This window comes from Rhinoderma darwinii, chromosome 1, assembly GCF_050947455.1.
Source record: "Rhinoderma darwinii isolate aRhiDar2 chromosome 1, aRhiDar2.hap1, whole genome shotgun sequence".
Taxonomy (NCBI): Eukaryota; Metazoa; Chordata; class Amphibia; order Anura; family Rhinodermatidae; genus Rhinoderma; species Rhinoderma darwinii.
The window spans coordinates 509,400,960-509,423,788 of record NC_134687.1 but is presented as its reverse complement, the minus strand read 5'-3'; the positions used below and the strand labels follow the sequence as shown (position 1 = coordinate 509,423,788).

Below are 22,829 nucleotides of genomic sequence, written 5' to 3'. Positions count from 1 at the left end.
GAGCGTATTATACGTTTTTGCAACGCGCGTCGCAGGGACCTATGTTAGTCTATGGGGCCGTGCAGACAGGTACGTGATTTTCACGCAGCGTATGTCCGCTGCGTGAAACGCACGACGTCCTATATTTGTGCGCTGTTCGCGCATCACGCACCCATTGAAGTCAATGGGTGTGTGAAAACCACGCATGTCGCACGGAAGCAATTCCGTGGGACGCGCGTGATTCACGCAACAGCACTGTAAAGGATGAATGAAAACAGAAAAGCACCACGTTCTTTTCTGTTTACAAACATCCAAACGGAGTGTCATAATGATGGCGGCTGCGCGAAAAGCACGCAGCCGCGCATCATAAAGGGCTGACACACGGAGCTGTTAAGTGCTTTTTGCGCACGCAAAACGCCGCGCTTTTTGCTTGCACAAAACGCACACGCTCGTGTAAACTCGGCCTTACGGTGACACCAGATGTTTATAGTTTTTTTATGTCTTATGGCGTTTGCACAATAAAATACGTTTTGTAAAAAATCATTCACTTTTTGTTACCTTATTCTAAGAGCCAGAACTTTATAATTTTTCAATCAATAAAGCCGTGCGAGGACTTATTTTTTGCGTAACGAACTGTAGTTTCGATCAGTAACATTTTTCGGTAAATGCAACTTTTTGATCTATTTTTAATACATTTTTTGGGAGGTGAAGTGACCAAACAATTGTGATTTTGGTACGGTATATTATTATTTTCTTTTACGGCGTTCACCGCGCGGGATAAATAACGAAATAATTTTGTAGTTCAGGCCGTTACGGACGCGGCGATACCAATTATGTATCGTTTATTTATATATTTTTATTAATAAAAAAGGACTGATAAGGGAAAAAAAGGGGGATTTTTTTAACTTTTAATTTCTTATTTTTACACATCTTTTTTAACTTTTTTTTTTACTTTATTACTTTGTCCCACTAGGGGACTTGAGGGCAGGAGGCCCTGATCGCTATTCTAATACACTGCACTACATCCGTAGTGCAGTGTATTAGAACTGTCAGCTATTCACTGACAGCAAGCATAGTGGGTCCTGACTTTGTCAGGACCCACTAGGCTTCCGTCGATGGCATAGCCGGACGCCTTTGTTTGGTGTCCGGTTGCCATAGTAACCATCGCCGGCCGCTATCGTGTAGCAGGCCGGCGATGGTAACTTAACCCCTAAAAACCCGCGATCTCTATAGAACGCGGCTTTTAAGGGGTTAGACAGCGGGGACACAGCGATCGGTCCCCGCTGTAGGAGCTGCGGCAGCTGCTGTACGAGACAGCAGCTGTCACAGCTCCTGCACCTGTCGGGAAGACGGCCGAAACGGCCGTTATTCCTGCAACTTCGTATACACACCGCTACACACCTTCAACCTTGCGCATGCGCAGTGTAATATACACGGCCGCTGAAGACGCAGCCACATAATTTCACAGAGCATGCGCGGTGGAGTGTGTTCACCACGCATGCTCTAATTCAATAAAGAAGCACGTGGTACGGTTACGTCATTTTTGATGACGTAACCGTACAGTGTGAAAGCCGGAAACCGGAAGCAAGGCAGAAGACCAAATGGACGGGTCTGCACAGGAAGTGCAGATTTTGCATTGCTAAGGGGACGGCGACGGAGGAGGATATACGACGCTACAGCCATCTGATGAAACGTAAGTACATTGGAAAGTTATATCTTTTTCATTGTTTTATTTAAATAAATGTAATTTTTTAGTTCCGGAATACCCCTTTAAACAGACATCTGTCGTATGATTGCAGCCAGCACTCTCTCTGAATATTTTTTGCTTCATCAACATAAATATCAGGTTCTCAGTAAAGATGGTGTGCTACCATATTTTACCTTCTCCCAAATCATATTTTTAAAATCCCTGAAACGGCGCCTAAACGCAGGTAAAGTGAGGCCACCGCTGAAGACAGATTGTCTGGTATTTTCTGCCATACTAGTTAAAGCAAGAGAGCATGGATTAATTAACCCCTTAAGGACGCAGCCTTGTTTTGGCCTTAAGGCTCACAGCCCATTTTTTTATATCTGACACATTTCAATTTATGTGGTAATAACTTCGGAATACTTGAACCTATCCAAGCGATTCTGAAATTGTTTTCTTGTGACACATTGGGCTTTATGTTAGTGGTAAAATTTGGTCGATATATTCAGTGTTTGTTTGTGAAAAATTGCAAAATTTAGAGAAAATGTAAGAAAAATTGAATTTTTTTGCATTTCAATGCATCTGCTTGTAAAACAGATGGTTATACCACACAAAATAGTTACTAGTTCACATTTCCCATATGTCTAGTATAGATTTGCATCGTTTTTTGAGCATTCTTTTATTTTTCTTGGACGTTACAAGGCTTAGAACATAAATAGCAATTTCTCATTTTAAGAAAATTTGAATAGCCTTCAAAACAGCATTCAGAAAGTTTTGTAACCCTTTAGGCATTTCACAGGAATTAAAGCAAAGTGGAGGTGAAATTTGCAAATTTCATTTTTATTGCTGAATTTCAATTTTGTTCGGTAACACACAAGATTTTACCAGAGAAACACTACTAAATATGTATTGTACAGATTCTGCAGTTTTTAGAAATGTCCCACATGTGGCTCTAGTGTGCTCGTGGAGTAAAACACAAGCCCCAGAAGCAAAGAAGCACCTAGTGCATTTTGGGGCCTCTCTTTTATTAGAATATATTTTAGGCAGCATGCCAGGTTTGAAGAAGTGTTGAGGTGCCAAAACAGTAGGAATCCCCCCAAAAGTGATCCCATTTTGGAAACTACACCCCATAAGGAATTCATTTATTGGTGTTGTGACCATTTAGACCCCACAGTTTTTTCACAGAATTTATTTGAATTGGGCTGTGAATAAATCTTTTCCAATAAGATTTAGATTTGGGTCAAAATGTCTTATTTTCACAAGGAATAAAATACCCCATTTTGTTGCACAATTTGTCCTGCGTTCGGCAATACCCCATTTGTGGTGATAAACTGGCGTTTGGGCCCATGGGAGGGCTCAGAAGGAAAGGACCACCATTTGGCCTACTGGGGATTTTCTGGTGCGAAGTCCTGTATGCAGAAGCCCCTGAGGTACCAGTACAGTTGAAACCTCCGAGAAGTGACCCCGTTTTAAAAACGACACCTCTTAAGTCATTCATCTAGAGGTTTAGTGAGCATTTTGACCCCACACTTACTGTGTCAAATATAATGTGCAGCAGATGGTGCAGAGTGAGATTTGCAATTTTATATATATATATATATATATATATATATATATATATATATATACATATACACCTGATTACCCACGGGCGTCGACACAGAAGCTGTGTCTGGCAGATCCTTTACAATATATATGCCATGTCAGTGTCTGATATATAGTGCCCAGCATGTGCCACCGGAGATATACACCTCATAAACTGTAATGTGGGTTCTTCCAGGTACGGCAATACCCTACATGTGGCTTATCTGCTGCCTGGGCACACGGCAGGGCTCAGAAGGGAAAGATGAGGAGGATAAGCTGTTCGGAGTGCATCAGTGTAAATTAAAAATCAAGGGATGTATGATGAATTCTAAAACACTCTTTCATACAGAGCCCTGGTTTTTCGGGACACGCGTCACATTGGTATATTGTGTCGTTCTTTATCCCCCTCTTTGAGCAGACTCTGCACCTCTTTTGACTTTTTCCCTTCTTGCCAGTTTGGGAATCTTCTCCTGGGAAATGTTGCCCTGGTACTATGCGTTGTGGGCTCGCTTCCAGAACTACTGGGTGCCCCCCTTTCCTGGTCCCTAAAGTTTAGGTTCTTGATAACCACCTCTTGAAATTCCAGGAAAGTTCCCCTCTGGCCTGTACATCGACGTAGCACCAGGGCCGATTCTAGCTTTTCCGCTGCCTGAGGCGAAAATGGAAATGGCGCCCCCCCCCCCTCCACACAAAAAAAAAAGAAAAAAAAATTGTATGTAAGAAACAACTTGTAAAACGAAACAAAAAAAATTAAAGCTATGTGAACAAAAAAATACATTAGGGCCTGTTCACATCACCGTTCGCTTCCGTTCCGAGGTTCTTTCGGGTGAACCCCGCAACGGAAAGTGAAAGTGACAGCACAGCTTCCGTTTCAGTCACCATTGATCTCAATGTTGATGGAAACATCGCTAATGGCTTTTGTTCGTCACCGTTCCGGCTGGTTTCCGGTTTTCCGACTGAATCAATAGCGGAGTCGACAACGGAACGGAATCGAACGGTGATGTGAACAGGCCCTTATTGAACATCATTGTTATAAACTGTAAGGTCTCATAATGCTATAGGCAATTGTGTAGTAAATATCCCTATATTGCCCCAGCTATAAATACTAGTAAAATGACCAGGGCAACGTGTATCCAAAATTCAAACACAAAAATGAAAGAACAATGTCAGTGTTCAAACTTGTGTCAGGGCTCCTTTAATGGCTCTTTACCGTCAGTATAGTAACACATGCAGCACGTTCCAGTCAGTATAGTAACACATGCGGCACTTTACAGTCAGTATAGTAACGCACGCTGCACTTTACAGTCAGTATAGTAACGCACGCTGCACTTTAGTCAGTATAGTAACACATGCAGCACGTTACAGTCAGTATAGTAACGCACGGTGAACTTTACAGTCAGTATAGTAACGCATGCGGCACTTTACAGTCAGTATAGTAACGCACGCGCCACTTTACAGTCAGTATAGTAACGCACGCGGCACTTTACAGTCAGTATAGTAACGCACGCGGCACTTTACAGTCAGTATAGTAACGCACGCGGCACTTTACAGTCAGTATAGTAACGCACGCGGCACTTTACAGTCAGTATAGTAACGCACGCGGCACTTTACAGTCAGTATAGTAACGCACGCGGCGCTATACAGTCAGTATAGTAACGCACGCGGCACTTTACAGTCAGTATAGTAACGCACGCGGCACTTTACAGTCAGTATAGTAACGCACGCGGCACTTTACAGTCAGTATAGTAACGCATGTTGAACTTTCTTTCTGTCCACGTCTGTTGGATCTGTACTACCAATCCGTAATATTTGTAAACCGAAACTGCACAGACCAGACTAGGAATGAATGTGATCATCGAGCCAGTAATATAATCTGAAAACTATTCACTGCATGTTCAGGTCTTAAAGAGGCTCTGTCACCAGATTTTGCAACCCCTATCTCCTATTGCAGCAGATCGGCGCTGCAATGTAGATAAGAGTAATGTTTTTCTTTTTTTTTAAAACAAGCATTTTTGGCCAAGTTATGACCATTTTTATATTTATGCAAATGAGGCTTTCTAAAGTACAACTGGGCGTGTATTGTGTATGTACATCTGGGCGTTTTTACTTCTTTTACTAGCTGGGCGTTGTGACTAGAAGTGTATGATGCTGACAAATCAGCATCATCCACTTCTCTTCACAACGCCCAGCTTCTGGCAGTGCACAGTCACACAGCGTGTCCTCGCGAGATCACGCTGTGACGTCACTCACTTCCTGCCCCAGGTCCTGCATCGTGTCGGACGAGCGAGGACACATCGGCACCAGAGGCTACAGTTGATTCTGCAACAGCATCGGCGTTTGCAGGTAAGTCGATGTAGCTACTTACCTGCAAACGCTGATGCTGCTGCAGAATCAACTGTAGCCTCTGGTGCCGATGTGTCCTCGCTCGTCCGACACGATGCAGGACCTGGGGCAGGAAGTGAGTGACGTCACAGCGTGATCTCTCGAGAACACGCTGTGTGTCTGCACTGCCAGAAGCTGGGTGTTAACGAAGAGAAGTGGATGATGCTGATTCGTCAGCATCATACACTTCTAGTCACAACGCCCAGCTAGTAAAAGAAGTAAAAACGCCCAGATGTACGCACATAATACACGCCCAGTTGGACTTTTACTGTAAACACGCCCAGTTGTACTTTAGAAAGCCTTATTTGCATAAATATAAAAATGGTCATAACTTGGCCAAAAATGCTCGTTTTTAAAAAAAAAACAAAACGTTACTCTTATCTACATTGCAGCGCCGATCTGCTGCAATAGCAGATAGGGGTTGCAAAATCTGGTGACAGAGCCTCTTTAAAGGGGTTGTCCCAAGATTAAATGTTATCCCCTCTCTACAGGATAGGAGATAACATGCTGATCATTGGGGGTCCCTCGTACCCCTGAGTTAATGACGCTGTAGGTCAAGCATAAACCCTGCCGCTCCAGTTACGCAGAGGTACAAGGGACCACCGTTCCAGTTATCAGTGGGGGTCCCAGTGGTCAGACCCCCACCGATCAGCATGTTATGTCCTGTCCTGTAGACAGGGGATAACATTTAATCTTGCAACAACCCCTTTAACTGCAAGGGGCAAAAATGTATATTTAGAAAAAAAGGCATATGGAACAGTAGCAAAGCAAAAAATAAACTGCGCACAACCTATAAATAAATATGTACCAGCAGTGTATATACCGCACAGATCCATATATAGCAGCAGTGAATATACCGCACAGATCCATATATAGCAGCAGTGTATATACCGCTCTGATCCATATATAGCAGCAGTGAATATACCGCACATATAAATATATACCAGCAGTGAATGTTATCAGCCACAGTCCGCCCTTCTCCTCCTCCTCTCATCCAATAACATGTGGAGGCTGAGGAGAGGTGCAGAGTTGCCATACTCACTCGTTAGACGCGCTCTCTGTATCGTGGTCCACAGGGGCGTGCGCTTCTCCGCTGCAAGTTCTGTTGTGAACTTGTGATATTCTGCACACAGGGGCGGATATAGGATTGAAATCTAGGGAAGGGGTGGAAAAACCACAAACTGTGAACAGACCATATTTTCCCCCCTCCTCCCCCTAACACCACCCCTATTGAACTCTGTCACCTGTCAACGGAAAAATCATCTGTCAGAAGTAAAAATGTTTCCCCGATGAGTACAAGAAAGCCCCACCTGGGAATTAGAGTTTCTTGTACTCCACAATGGGGAAACATTTTTTCCCTCTGGCGGCTAACTTTTCAGTTGACAGGAAGCAGAGTTACATGAAGGGAAATTATTTTTCCTTGACCTCTAGTTTCTATTGTGGCGCAGGGGAGAAAAAAGTATAGGTTTTATATTTGTAATACTGCTAACTTTTATTTTTTTGCTATGTTCGGCTGGACCATTTAGACTAAGGGTATGTGCACACGTAGTGACCAAAAACGTCTGAAAATACGGAGCTGTTTTCAAGGGAAAACAGCCCCTGATTTTCAGACGTTTTTTGAGCAACTCGCGTTTTTCACGTCCGTTTTTGGAGCTGTTTTCATTGGAGTCTATGAGAAAACGGCTCCAAAAACGTCCAAAGAAGTGTCCTGCACTTCTTTGACGAGGCAGTCATTTTACGCGTCGTCGTTTGACAGCTGTCAAACGACGACGCGTAAATGACAGGTCGTCTGCACAGTACGTCGGCAAACCCATTCAAATGAATGGACAGATGTTTGCCGACGTATTGGAGCCGTATCTTCAGACGTAAAACAAGGCATAATACGCCTCGTTTACGCCTGAAAATAGGTCGTGTGAAGCCAGCCTTAGTCATAGATTAGTTGGACTACTTCGATAATGTACGTTTTTTTTTAAAATAAAATGGTGAAAGAGGGTTGTGCGGGGGAGTTTTTATTTCAATAAAAAATGTTTTCTTATGTCTGTTTTTTTTTTAAATTATATTACCGGCCGGCCTTAGGTTGGATGGCGCACTGTGCGGGGGACTCTATTGCTGCCCTCTACAAATACAGGCAAATATATATATATATATATATATATATACACCAGTAGAAAAAACGGCAGCACTCTAATTCAGTATATAGGTTCCAGTAATGAAGGGTGCCAGCTGATAGTCCCGATCCAAAGACCATACGTATATCCAAAAAGAAAGTTCAGCAGCACTCCAATGATCAAGGTGAAAAAAAGGTGACATTTATTGAGCCAACACACATACACATATATACACATACACATATATACACATACACATATATACACATACACATATATACACATACACATATATACACATACACATATATACACATACACATATATATATATATATATATATACACACATACACAGACAGAATGCATGTATACATATACAGACACACACACACACAGACACAAGGCATGTATGCATATACCGACACATAGACGGACCCAAGGCATGTATACATATACAGACACATAGACGGACCCAAGGCATGTATACATATACAGACACATATATACACACACATACAGACACAAGGCATGTATGCATATACAGACACATATATATATATATATATATATATATATATATATATATACACGCACCCCATGTATACATATAGAGACACATATATACACACACACACACGCATACACAGACAGTCAGACACAAGGCATGTATACATATATATATATATATATATATACACACACACAGACAAAGCATGTATACATATAGATAGAGACACATATATACACACATAGACAAACAGTCAGACAGACACAAGGCATGTATACATATACACACACACACACACTCACAGGAACTTACCATCTCTCCAGCTGCACAGGTTTCTTGCAGGTCGGACTGTGGGCGGAGCTTCCTCCTCGGCTCTGCACTTGCTTCCTCAGTGTGTGTAACGAGGAGCAGAGAATATAGAGTCCAAAGCACGGCCTGCACAGTTGCGCCCCCTACATGGTGGGAGGATGCAGCACCATGTCGCACACCTCTAAGGCTGCCCAATGCAGTCAGTCAGATGCCCTCCTCTTGTCAGTATGGTAGCAGCCCATCACTTTTAAATTAGTGAGGGCAGGAGGCTGAGCGCAGTAATTGGCACTCTGCCGCTCTAGTCTTTATCAACGACTCAGCCTCCTGTCCTCAACTCATTACTTACCAGCTGCTATTCTTTTCTTCAGGAGAGAGCGTTCGGCCGCTCCTCCCGCAGTCCTCCAGGTTCCCTATGCTCCTCTCTCGCGGCGCGTGCAGCGTCACAGAGGGGGAGTGTACTAGCAGACGTGCGCCTATCGTGCTGCACGTCTGCTAGGTAAAGTATTCTCCCCTGCCTTCCCCACGCATCCCCCCTGGCCCTGCCACAATATGCCGCCCCCCGTTTTTAGCTCGGTGGCGCCGCCTGAGGCCGCCGCCTCACCTCGCCTCATGGCAGATGCGGCCCTGCGTAGCACGTACGCATTGTACAATGCCATCTGTATGATGTACACAGCCATCTTCTTATGCCACAACGCATGGCGCTGTAGGGCTTCAGGACTTGATCTGACAAGTCCACCTCTCCCATGTACCTATTGTAGTCCAGGCTGCAGTCTGGTTTGGGGGTCTATGTACTGGTACCTCGTACAGGTACATGGGTACTGGTGTGGCCATGTATTGTCAATACAAGGACATCTATCTTGTCCTTGTACTTGACACACAATATGTTGCTGTTAGATTGTGCCCTGCTCTCACCCCTTCTGAGTGTTTGCCCAAGCAGAGTCTTAGGGAGGTCTCTCAGATTTCTTATAGCCGTGCCGCATGCCGCAGTACTTCTGGAAGCGAGGCACTTAAAGAGTGGGACGCTGGTATATAAATTATCCAGGTAGACTGGTCCAGCAGTGAGTGCACCAAATCCCACACAATTTTTGCGTTAATTCCCAGTAAGGGGGGGGGGGGATTCTAGGGGCTGAATACTGCGCTCTTTCCCTTCATATATTCTGAATTTGTATGTATACCCTGATGCACTCTCGCACAGCTTATACATTTTACGCCATACCTTGCCCTCTTACTCGGCAGGTACTGGTGGAATTGAAGCCATGTACCAGGGACGACTCAACATAAATACACTTCTCGGGGGTGTATGCTTGGGCAAATCGGGCACTGAAGTGGTCTAATAGGGGTCTCTGTTTATACAAACGGTCAAAACTGGGGTAATCTCTGGGTAGACACTGCTCATTATCAGCATAATGTAAGAAGCAAAGGATTGCCTCATAATGCATCCTGGGCATGGGCATGCGGTACATCGGGGTGTGGTATAACATGTCTGTACTCCAGTAGGTCCTAATGGACGGCTTTTTCAGAAGCCCCATGTTCAAGAGCAGTTCCCAGAACTTGCCCAACTCTGCTGCGTCTACAGGAGTCCACCTGTGGGATTGGGCATAAAATGATGTGGGGTTCTTTGTTATATACTGTTTGGCATATAAATTTGTATGGCACACCATAAGCCCTATAAATTCATCCGTGAAAAAGAACTTGAAAAAGTCCATCTCACTGAGCCCTGCAGTATTAAAATTAATCCCTGGGCTGCCTGTGTACTCAGGGATTTGGGGCTCGTAATTGTCTGGTGTGGTGGTCCAAATGAGGTCACTTCGCTCGGAGGTTTCAACTGTTGCAGTGTCACTTCTTAGTGGTTTCAACTGTGGTGGAGGTCCTGGGGCGTCTCCTAGGGGTTCCCTCCTCTTCATCACTGGATGAGGAGGTTGATAAATAAGTCTCGCCATCTGACGAGTCCGTGTCAGAGACAAGAAACGCATAGGCCTCTTCAAGAGAAAATAACCTTTGGGACATATTTTATTATTTGTCACACGTGTAAATTGTGTTCTTAGACACGTGTATACAGCAAAATGTGTTCTCTTGAACAGTACTTTTATTAGCACTAGTAGAAGCAGTAGACTGCTACCTAAAACTTTTTTTTTTAATAGAACGATTCGCTGACACTAACAAACCCTAATACCAGCTGAGATGCTGCAGATAACTAAATATCAAAACGTGTGTATGTGTGTATATGTGTGTATATATATATATATATATATATATAATTATTTTATTTTTTTTCGTTTTTATAGAACGAGTAAACTTCCCTAACATTAAACTTAACTAGATTTTTTTGTGAACTTCCCTGACCCTAAAACGAACTACAGCGACGATTCCCTGACACTAAACCTACCTAGATTATTCCGAGCTTTCCTGATGCTAAAACTAACTACGGTGACGCGTGCCTGACACTAAACCTATCTAGATTATTCCTGGCGCTAACAACTAATTTTATGTGAACTTCCCTGATGCTAAACCTAACTACAGTGATGGATCCCTAACGCTAAACCTAACTGTCACTGATTCCTGATGCTAAATTCCCTGACGCTATACCTGACGGTTCCCTGACACTAACTAACCCTAATACTAAACTATCTGCTGACTTTCTAAACTGACTTTCTTTTTTGGTTTCATTATATTTTATAAAGGGGGGGAGGGAATCCTCAGGGACCAGGGAAATGTGGCCCTGAAGACTCAAAAGTGGTCAGTGATAGACATCACTGACCAAAAACGTGGGTGACAAGGGGAACACAAGGACAGGAGGGGGAAGTGGATACAAGTTGGTAAAAGCAAAAAAATAAATGATATATTTGTTATTTTTTTAACTGCTCTGCTCTGACTCTCTCCACAACCGCTCTCTTCAACTAACTCCAACAGAGAGCAGGTGCGGCAGGATCTGAGGTCAGAGCAGGAAATTACGTATGCGATCGCTGCTATTGGTTGGTCGTCACTAACCAATAGCAGCGATCGTGAAGGCGGGACCACTATGATTGGTCCCTGCACACTGAGCTGTGATAGCCTTCTGTCAGAAACGGCAGGCATCACAGCTCGATGAAACGCCGGGGGAAAATGGGGATGCATTTTCCCCTGGATGTACTATTCCGGCGCTGAGCGCGAACAATGCACTTAGCGCGACGGAATAGTATGTTGCTGAGCACGAATGGGTCAAACTGCCAAGCCTTACTGAAATACTAACTCTTAAAAAGAATCAGATGATGCCTTCTAGTAAAAATATTCAAATTGCTATACTACAGGGAGCAGACTGTCCATAAAGACTCACAAGCTTCATTGACAGATTTGAGGTCAGATATGCACGGAGTGGCAATAGGAAAATGTTTTATATTGTACCGTACAATGGACTTTGATATAATCTTACTTATGAAGTACCATCTGCTGAATTTTTGCGTTTTATTTAAAGGAATGGCACTAACGAAGGCCCCATACACACGAACGTGCTTTTGCGGCCGCATTTCCCTTGAAAATCCACGGGAGAATTGCGGCCCCATTCATTCCTATGGGGCCATGCACACGAACGTGGTTTCCACGGTCCGTGCATGGCTCTGGAGCCCGGACCGCAGAAAGAACGGGCAAGCCTTATTACATCTGTGTTCTGCGGTCCGGGGATCATTGAAAGTAATGGCCGCGGCCATGTGCACAGCTCGCGGCTGACGCTCCATGGCCGACCGACCAGAAAATCACGGCCGTGCACATGGCTACGGTCGTGTGCATGAGGCCTTAAAGAAATGATCATTACTATGAGAATCAGTAAAGTGTATGAAAATAGACTCTGTCTTGTACTACTTTACGCTATGTTCTAGATCTTTCCACTTCTTGTTTCAGATTGCAAAGGCAGCTTTCCAGAGAAACAATGACCCCTTAGATGCTGCCATATTCTACCTTGCAATGAAGAAGAAAGCTGTAATATGGGGGTTATATAGGTGAGCTGCAGTTTTTAAAACATTTAAAGGCATGTCTAAATATTTTGAGTGATGAGATTTTGCATTTCTACTGAACATTCCACTATTTATTACGGGAAATAATCAGTAGGACACTGCTTGTGTAAGACCACGAAAATTAATTTGGTCTTCATGCATAAAAAAATATTCTAACAAAATGTAAGATTCCAGTTATTGTATAAGAAGAATGTTTTAGTATTTTTGGCGTGTAAAATCCTCTCTATTTTCTTAATTACAAGACTCTCCCTCTACTTAGGTCTCAGAGAGACACAAAGATGACTCAGTTTTTTGGAAACAACTTCAATGAAGAGAGATGGAGGAAAGCGGCTCTGAAGAATGCTTTCTCTCTACTCGGCAAACAGCGCTTTGAGCACTCTGCAGCTTTCTTCCTCCTAGCCGGATCTCTGAAGGATGCTGTGGAGGTTGTAATGCATATGATATTTTTTGTTTATACCATAAGAAATTCATCATGCACTTGAATTTACAGAGCATTTTTCATAATAATGCATCTTTTGATTAGAGTAATATAAAATGAATGGGTTTGCGCTTATTTAATATGAAAGTTGCTTGTATCATGTGGCCTGGTAGTTTGCACTGTGTAATGCTTACAATGTAATTTTTTTTCAGGTTTGTCTTGAGAAATTACATGACATCCAACTTGCTCTTGTGATATCCAGACTTTATGAATCTGAATTTGAAAAATTTTCAACCTATAAATCAATATTGCAAAAGAGAGTGCTTGGTATAGAGTCATCTTGCCGAGAGCCCACTCTGTCTTGTATGCACCCTGACCCCTTTGTGCGCAGCATGGCTTACTGGATTCTGGAGGATTACAAAAGGGCGTTGGAAACTCTGTTGAAGCAGCTGTTTAGAGATGAAGAAGGTGAATTCTTTATTAAACTTTAGAAGAACGTTATTCAATGAAGAGTATTAACACACTCCATCTGTTCTAAGTGTTTTAGTGTTGTATATTCGTTTTTATGTAGTTCGTAATTAACTCCTTAAAGAGATTGTCCCACCGGGATGACTCCATTTTATATACCTTAGTAGGAGCATATGGACATCAGTGAGTGGGGCCCCATCTGTTAGTGGCTGCGGCTATTAAAGAGGAGGCTTATTTAACAAAGCTAACAGAAAAACTAGCTTGTTGCCCATAGCAACCAATCTGAGCTCAACATTTATGTCTTAAACTTCGGAAAAATCACACTGTAGCTGGTTTCTATTGGCAATAAGGCCATTTCTTGTACAAAAAGATCACTGAAAAGAAAGCAAACCATAAAGTGATAGCTAGTAAACCTGCAGAGGTAAACAGTGTTTGGTCATTAACTCATTAACTATCGCCCACCGTCTTTTGACGTCAGGCGGTACATGTCCTCAGTCTACAGCGACGTCTTTTGGCATCGCTGTAGAAGAGGCTGATGAGCGCTCCTGTGAGCGCTCATCCTCTAAGCAGGAGCTGTAACTTACAGCTTCTGATCTTAGAGCAGCCTGCTGAACACAGCTGGAGTCTGAAAACATTCGAACCCCAGCTGTTTAACCCTTTGCTCGCCACGGTCCGTGACCGCAGCAAGATCAAAGGGAACTCCCCGCTTTGATCTCGTCATCGGAAACCCGGTGACGTGATCAAAGACCAGGGAATCCCTCTGCAGTCAGCCCTGACTATGTGCTGCCCTAACAGCAACCTGTCTCATAGTGACACAGTGTAATGTATTAGCATACAGGAGTATGCAAATACATTACAAATAAAAAATAGTTATCCCTTTAAAGAGGTTCTGTCAACCAGATTATAAGTGCCCTATCTCCTACATAATCTGATCGGCGCTTTAATGTAGATAACTGGTTTTTATTTAGAAAATTGTAGTTATGAGCAATTTTAGATTTATGCTAATTAGTTTCTTAATGGACAACTGGGCGTTTTTTGCCTTTTGACCAAGTGGGCGTTGTAAAGAGAAGTGTATGACGCTGACCAATCGGCGTCATACACTTCTCTCCATTCACGTCCACTTGTAGTCACTGCACAGCGTGATCTCGTGTGATGTCACATACACCCACATTAACTTTACTGAAGTGTCTTGAGAGTGAAGACATTGCCTCCAGCCAGGACAGTTAGTGTGGGACTTAATCACAGCACAACGTGATCTCATTAGATCACGCTGTGAATGACCGCACAACGTGATCTCGCGACATCACGCTGTGCTGCGTGAGTAAGTCTAACAAAAACGTTACCAAAGTGTCGGGAGTGTGAATAGACATCACGTCCTGGCTGGGGGTGATGTCTATTCACTCTCAAGACGCTTCAGTAAAGTTAATGTGGGTGTATGTGACAGCACAGCGTGATCTCGTGAGATCACGCTGTGCGGTGAATACAAATGGACATGAATGGTCAGCATCATACACTTCTCTTTACAAAGCCCAAAAAAATAAAATAAATAAAAAATTATTTGAAAAAAAGTCATTATTTTGCATAAAATAGATTTTATTGCCCCATCACTAAATAAAAACCAAAAACCTACACATATTCGATATCTAAACAACCGTAATAACCTGAAGAATTAATCTAACATGTTATTTAGCGTGAAATGTGAACAGGATAAAAAAAAACAATAAAAACGATGCAGAGAATCGCTTTCTCTTATATTCACGTTAAGATATTTTTTTTCTACCTCTAAACTATGAAAAAAAAAAAAATTCTCCCACATAAAAGAAGGCCTCATACAGCCACGTCAATGAAAAAATAAATAAGTTATGACCGCTGAAATGGAGAGAGGTAAAAACTGAAAAATGTAGCTGGTCATGAAGACCTTTTCAGGCCCGGTCGTTAAGGACAAAAATCTTGTCATTAAGAGGTTTATTTATGTTTCATAGTTTATTTTTTTAGGGAAATAGACTATTTCTAGCTCTCAAGATGTCTGCCATTCAGTCAAAGAAAAAATGCCTCAAGATCCATGGGTACTAAATTACAGATTAACCATTTATACTGTGAGGAAGAGCAAGAAGTAAACAGACTAATCTGAAATTGGATTAGTAGAAAGGGGAACTGTGAAAGGCTGCAGACAGATTATTCATTTAGTGGGAACTTGTAAAGGTTGTGCAGTTAACAATCTGTTTATATGGTCAGCGTTCCATTATTTGACTAAAATGTTACATGGATGTCTAAAAAATAATCGCTTAATACTGCCTGGTACGGTGATAGTTTTCTTGGAAATATGCATGATGGTGTGGAGTTTCATTGATGTTCTGTCAAGCTGCCATCTTTTAACGGTCTTTATTTCCACCTGTGCCTGCCGTGCTTACTCCCACTACTGTTTTGTTAATGACAATTGTTTTACATTTCCTGCAGTCCTGGTGTTACTTTGGGCATGTTCACATCAGCGTTGGGCTTCCGTTCATGGGTTCCGTTTGACCTTCCCGTCGGAGGAACCGATGAATGGAAAGCCAAATGAAAACCATAGCTTCCGTTTGCATTACCATTGGTTTCAATGGCAATGCTTCCGTTGCAGTTGGTTTCCCTTTGTTTCTGTAAGGTTTTTGGTTTTTTTTAGCGGAAACTATAGCTATGGTTTCCGATTTGGCATTCCCTGCATTGGTTCCTTTTTTTTTTCTTTATTACAGTATGTGCCAATTGTTATACTGCTGTACGTTGCTAAATATTTGTAAATTACTTGGCTTTGGATTGTGATATTTACAGAAACGCTCAACAACATTAAAAGAGTTGTCTGGTTTTTCCCCGACCGCCGAGACGCCTTTTCACTGCGGTCATTAAGGGGTTTTATTGTGGGCCGCTGACTTTTCGCGGCGGCCTAATCTACGTCTTGCACAGGTCTCCCGTGCAGGCTGGAGCCAGGGTTCGGCTGTCAGATGACAGCCGGGCTCCTGCTCCAACGGTAGCAATCGAAGTTTACTTCGATCGCGGCTGTTTAACCCCTCAAATTCCACGGTCATTAGCGACCGCTGCATTTGAGTTGTTTACAGAGGGAGGGAGCTCCCTCTGTCGCCCATCGGCGGCCCTGCAAATTCAATTGCGGGCATCCGTTGGGGTGCCATGGCCTAGCAAAGGCCCCCAGGTCTGCCCTGGCTATATACCTATAAGACACGTCCTAATAGATGCCTGTCAGTTTTACAAAAGCATTATATCTGCGATCCAAAGATCGCATAGTGAAGATTTGTGAAATAAAAATTAATAAAAAGTAACACATTAAAAAAAATCTAATTTTGCCACAAAAAAATGGTTTTATTTAGTAAAAGTGTAAAAATAAAATAAAAACTACACATATATTGTATAGTCGTAATGACCCAAAAAAGAAAGTTCGCATATTATTTAAACGGCAAGGTGAATGGCGTAAAAACAACGACAAAATTGCTATTTTTTCCCATTTCCCCCCCCCCCCCCAAAAAATAATAATAAAAGGTTAATCAATAAGTCCCATGTGCCCCAAAATGGTAGCAATGAAGTCCCGCAAAAAACATGCCCTCATATGGCGACATTGACGGAAAAATTTAAAAGTTATGGCTCTTGGAAAGCGTCAATGCAAAATTAAAATTATTATAGTTCAAAAGTGTTTATGCTGCCAAAGTAGTAAAACACAAAAAAAAAACTATACATATTGGGTATTGCTGTAATCGTACCGACCCATAGAATAAAGGTAGCATGTTATTTATGCCGGACCGTAAACGGCAGAAATGTAAAATGCATAGAACAATGGCTACATTGCTGGTTTTTTTTTTTTAGATCCCCCCCCAAAAAAAGTAAAAAAAAAGTTATATACCCCAAAACGGTGCCATTGAAAAATACAACTCAACCCACAAAAAACAAGTCCTCCTACAGCTATGTCCACGTGAAAATAAAAAAGTTATAGCTCTTTGAATGTGACGATGGAGAAACAAAAAAAATTGCTTGGTCATTAGGGCCCAGAATGCAAGCAGGGGGAAGGGGTTAGAAAAGTATTTTATAATATCCCATTAATGCATTCAAACATAAAGGCTATGTACACATTTGAAAGAAATTTATTTTTTTTTATTTTTTTACAGCGTGAATATAGGAAAAAGCGATTCTCGGCATTTGTTTTTCTTTCTCTTTTATCCCATTCACGTTTCACACTAAATAGCCTGTTAATTTAATTTGTCAGGTTATTACGGTCGTGTAGATACCGAACATGTGTAGGTTTTTTTGTTTTTATGTAATGTGGGGGCAATAAATTATATTTTATGCAAAATAATGCCTTTTTTTGGGACTTTTTTATTTATTTTTATTTTTTAATCCCATTAAGGGATAACTTTTTATTTCTAACTTTATTTTTTACTTATGTATTAGCATACTCCTGTATGCCAATACATTACACTGTGTCACTATGACTCAGGCTGCTGTTAGGGCAGCACATAGTGTGCCTGAACAGCAGGCAAACAGAACAGACAGCCCTGGCGTCCTTTGTAGGTCCTCAGGGCTGACTGCAGAGGGATTCCCTGGCGTTTGATCGCATCACCGGAATCCCGGTGATGTGATCAAAGAGGGGAATTCACTTTGATCATGCCGCAGTCACAGTTAAACAGCTAGGTTCCGAATGTTTTCCGACCCCAGCTGTGTTCAGGAGGCTTCTCACAGGAGCGCTCATCAGCCTCATCTACAGCGACGCCAAAAGACGTCATTGTAGACTGGGGACCTGCACCGCCTGACGTCAAAAGACAGTGGGCGGTCGGGAAGGAGTTAAAGAATGTTATTGAAAATTTTGCATAGTATTTTCCGATACAGCTTCTATGCATCCTGTATACATAGAATCTGTGTTCGCTATGAGCCGATTCCGTGAGTTTAGCTGGGAGCGGGTCCTGTGTTTGTTTAATATCTTTCACAGTAATGTTGGTCAAATCGAAGTTCATGACCCTAGATGTGATAGATATTCTGGTTGTCCTGCAGTAAGACACACACCGGACCCGCTCTCGGCCAAGCCGTCAGTTCAGCTAAACTGACAGGAATTGGCTCATGGCCGACGATACAGCTTCTATGTATACAGGATACATAGAAGCTGTATCAGGAGGGGGGGGGGGGAATGCTCATAAGCACCCTAAAACATTGATTTATTTAGAAGGGAAAAAAAAGCTTGCAAAAGTGTACTTGGCCTTTAATAGACTAAGGACCTCTGTTCAGCATCTGTTGCTCTGGAGGAACCAGCATGTACAGTACATGCATTACGCAGACAGCACATTGGTTTCAATGGGTAACATGCAATGCTGCTTTTCCCCTGTAGTGGTGCTGTAGGGAAATTGAACACTTTCTGCCAGGTTATCCTGCAGATTACAGTTAATCACTAGGGGTCTTAGTTTTGGGACACTATGTGAGCATTCTTTTTTTTTTCTGGGACAGAATATGATTATTTAAAGTAGATAACCTCTTTAATATTATAAAATTAAAGAGCGGTAATCTTTACCAAATATTTATCCTAGAGAATGTTTGTTTTTTGTTCCCTGATTTTCTTTTGTTTCAAGCCTTCCTTTTTATTTTTAACTGAATGCTATTTGTGACATTGGTTGTTTCACAGATGACTCTTGGAGGCTGTCATCAAGTTGTGATCCATCAGTATTCAATTTCTACAATTTCTTAAGAACACACCCTATGTTGTTGAGGCGACATTTTGGATGTACAGAGTCCTCATCTACCAAAATGCGTCTGTCTGTCGAAAATGGCTTAGCTGACCAAATTAACTTGGGGGAAAGAAAGTTGTTCTTTACTACTGCACATGCTCATTTAAAAGCTGGCTGTCCAATGTTAGCTCTGGAAGTACTATCAAAAATGCCGAAAGTAGTGAAGCGGTCAAAGCCATTCCTTCGTACGTCAAGTGTAGCAGATACAAGCAAAGTGTCTATACCGTTATCACCTTTACTTGAAGAAAAGAAAGACTCAGCTTGTGACTTTGATTGGTCAAGCTCCTTGGTCAATGGAGTGTCTGATGCATCCTCAGATAGACAGCAACATTCTGCTCTTTCATTTGACTGGAGTCAGCCATCAATGGCAATTGAAGATGAGCCTTTGGAATTAAAGTGGGATAGTGACACAGATGGAGAGTCTGAAGGGTCTGGGTTGTCGATGAAGGATTTAAAGCATTCACAATGTTCAGAAAGTGATAAACCTGAGGCAACCGCCACTAGTTATTCAGAATCTATGAGCATTGATGAAAATGATGTCCTTAGTCACTCTGAAGATGTAATGGCTGCACAGCTCAAATTTAGAGCATGTCTAAAGATTCTAACTGGCGAGCTGCGAACATTATCCACTGGTTATGAAGTTGATGGTGGCAAACTGCGGTATCAGCTGTATAGTTGGTTGGAGAGAGCAGTTGTTGCCCTTCAAAAGATATGCGATTACAGTGCTAACCTGGAGGAGCTAAACTTGGCAGGGGCCATTGAATGTTCTTATGAAGGCACTTCAGATAATTCTTGTGATCAAGTCAAAACAAAGCAAAGGAAAGAACTTTTTCAGAGACGTCAGTGGTTACTAAAATTCCAGTCGCTTCTGAGAATGTTCTTAAGTTTTTGTGTCCTGCATGGATCTCATGGTGGTGGGCTCGCCTCCGTCCGAATGGAATTAATACTGCTTCTTCAAGAGTCACAGCAGGTATGGTTTTTATTACAGTAGTGTTGTTGATGTTGGATGACCAGAAAGCTGCAATGTATATGTATAATCTTAAACCTATTCAAAGTACTATGGGTGGTTGACTGGAGAATAATGCTGAAACCATAGCAACAGACAGGTGTTTGGCTACGTAGAGGCTGCCTCTGACACGACTCCACTGCCGGAAACTTGGGAAATGTAATTTTCTCTTAGCATCTGCAAAGTCTTCTATGGGCTCCTGTGCACCGCACTCCTCTTCCTCTTTTCTCTGGTTAATAAGCAAGTTGTCTCATTGTATAGCAATGTGCATGAGACTGGTTTTAAAAGCATGTCAATGATGCTGCTAAAGGCGTTGTAGCGACTTCTGCCCAGTGGACTGCAGTTTAAGGCCGGATTCACAAAAAACGCTGCGTTTTGTGTGCGCAAAATGCACTTAACAGCTCCGTGTGTCATGATCATATGGTGATTTTCACGCACCCATTGACTTCAATGGGTGCGTGATGCGCGAAAAACGCAGAAATAGGACATGTCGTGAGTTTTACGCAGCGGACACCCGCTGCGTAAAAATCACGGACTGTCTGCACAGCCCCATAGACTAACATAGGTCCGTGTGAGGCGCGTGAAAATCACACGCGTTGCACGGATGTATATCACGTTCGTCTGAATAAGCCCTAAGAAAGGTACTCATAATGGTTTCTATAGAATTAATTTAGCATTTAATGATGTAGAAGTAGTCTCAGAAAGGTTAAACTGGATGGATGTGTTTTTTTTCAGCCTAAGTAGCTATGTAACTCTACAAGGCTATGCTTTTAGCATTTTTCTCCAGTCAAGCCTTTTAAATGGGCTGTCCTACGCTTTAAATATTACACTTCTCTTTTAGATTAGCATAAAATAAAACCTTACCAGTGAGAAGAAGCTGCGTCTAGTTCACTGATATTTCTTGGCTGGTCTGCACAATAGCAGGAATCCCCCTCCCACCCATGTACATGTGTGACCACCGATACTGGTGACATTGGGTGTAAAACAAAGAACAGGTGGCGCCATAACAAGTATGTAGCAGCAATATCTAGGCCAAAAAAGTGTTAAGATTTCAATAATTTTTTTTTATCTTTTGCATGATCTAACAGAGAAATGTAATTTTTAATTGTGGGACAAAGCCATCAAGGTTAGGATTATACAGTGTCTTGTTTATAGTCTTCTACAGCTGGATCCTGTGAGTCAGAGACAAGGTAGTCAATCCCGTTGACCTGACGGATTCGGGTTTCAGCGCAAGATACAGCTACTATGTATCTAGGATCCATAGAAGCTGTATATCAAAAAGTAAAAAAAAAATTACAAAGTTGCACTAAACATAATATATTTTAGTAACCAAAAACAAAAAAGTCTTAAGTTTCCATTGCCTTTAAAGATGACTGTGTTGAAAGCCTGTGCTTTAGGCAGCACGGTGGCTCAGTGGTTCGCAAACGAGGACGACATCTGCATGGAGTTTGTATGTTCTCCCGGTGTTTGCGTGGGTTTCCTCTGGGTACTCCAGTTTCCTCCCACACCCCAAAAACATACCAATAGGGAATTTAGATTGTGAGACCCAATGGGGACAGTAACTAAGGACCCCTGTACAGCGCTGCATAATATGTTGGCGCTATCTAAGTAACAGAAATAAATAAATGTGTCTTGTTATTGTTTGGAAAGTACTGCAGGTGATCTACTACATTTGAATACTTGCATATAATTTTGTTTTTATATATTTTTTCACCAAACTGACTAACCTTTTACTTTATAGGATACCTCTCTACTTTCGAATCCTCAAACAGAACAGACTTCAATCCCGCTGTTATTTGCTTGCACAGCAAGTGCCAAAACTGTTGTGGCCAATCCTTTATTACATCTCAGTAACTTAACCCATGATATTCTGCATTCCATAATAAATCTTGATTCACCACCTCACCCTGATGTCCACAGTAATAAGGTATGTTGTTGAACACGTTATGTGCTAGAAATTTCTTTTACAATTTTGTTTTTTTTTTTTGCTAAACAGGAGTGGATATTAAATAAGAACTGCGATAATGTACTTTATGTTTCGCATTTCCCTCTCTTCTAGATATATGTAATGCACACTCTGGCTGCGTCTCTCTCTGCTTGTATCTATCAGTGCCTTTGTGGAGGACCAGCCAACAGGTATAGAATCCATTAATAGTTCTATTTTTGTTAATGATTTGTATGTGCACATAAATAAGGAGATTTAACAATGACAATTTAAAACATACGTTACAATGCCTGCATACCCTAGAAGTTTTCTATAGAGCTTCTTGAAGTGTAGTGTAAAGGTACTTTTACACCGGCCAAGTGTGGCCGGTGCAACGAGCGCCAAACAAGGAGACAGCGCTCATTTGCTCCTTTCACAAGGAGCTAGTATGGGGACAGGTGCTCGTTACTCCGATCGCTCATCCCTATACATTTGTATCGTGTCGACCGCACATCTCCTTGTTTACACGAAATGTGCTGCCGACAACACTAATATTTGACACATTTAAAACCATGCGATCAGCTGATCGCTGCCCATTTTACACAGGGCAATTATCGGGATCGAGTGTTCTTTGATTGCTCGTTTGGCCAGTGTAAAAGGGCCTTAACCCCTTCCCGCTCCTTGACGTACTATTACGTCATGGCAGCTGTATCGTTCG

The 22,829-nt window shown here is 42.1% G+C and overlaps 1 protein-coding gene across 2 annotated transcripts in view; it reads left to right on the top strand.

Annotated features, from left to right (window-relative positions):
• Nucleotides 1-22,829, top strand: part of DMXL1 (Dmx like 1) — a 199,971-nt gene that overhangs the window by 117,604 nt on the left and 59,538 nt on the right. For both annotated transcript variants that reach the window (XM_075836306.1, XM_075836297.1), the window contains exons 21-26: nt 12,433-12,530; nt 12,805-12,970; nt 13,176-13,431; nt 19,079-20,151; nt 21,929-22,114; nt 22,247-22,323. In XM_075836306.1, coding sequence (XP_075692421.1) covers nt 12,433-12,530; nt 12,805-12,970; nt 13,176-13,431; nt 19,079-20,151; nt 21,929-22,114; nt 22,247-22,323 — 1,856 coding nt within the window. The remainder of the gene's footprint in view (nt 1-12,432; nt 12,531-12,804; nt 12,971-13,175; nt 13,432-19,078; nt 20,152-21,928; nt 22,115-22,246; nt 22,324-22,829) is intronic.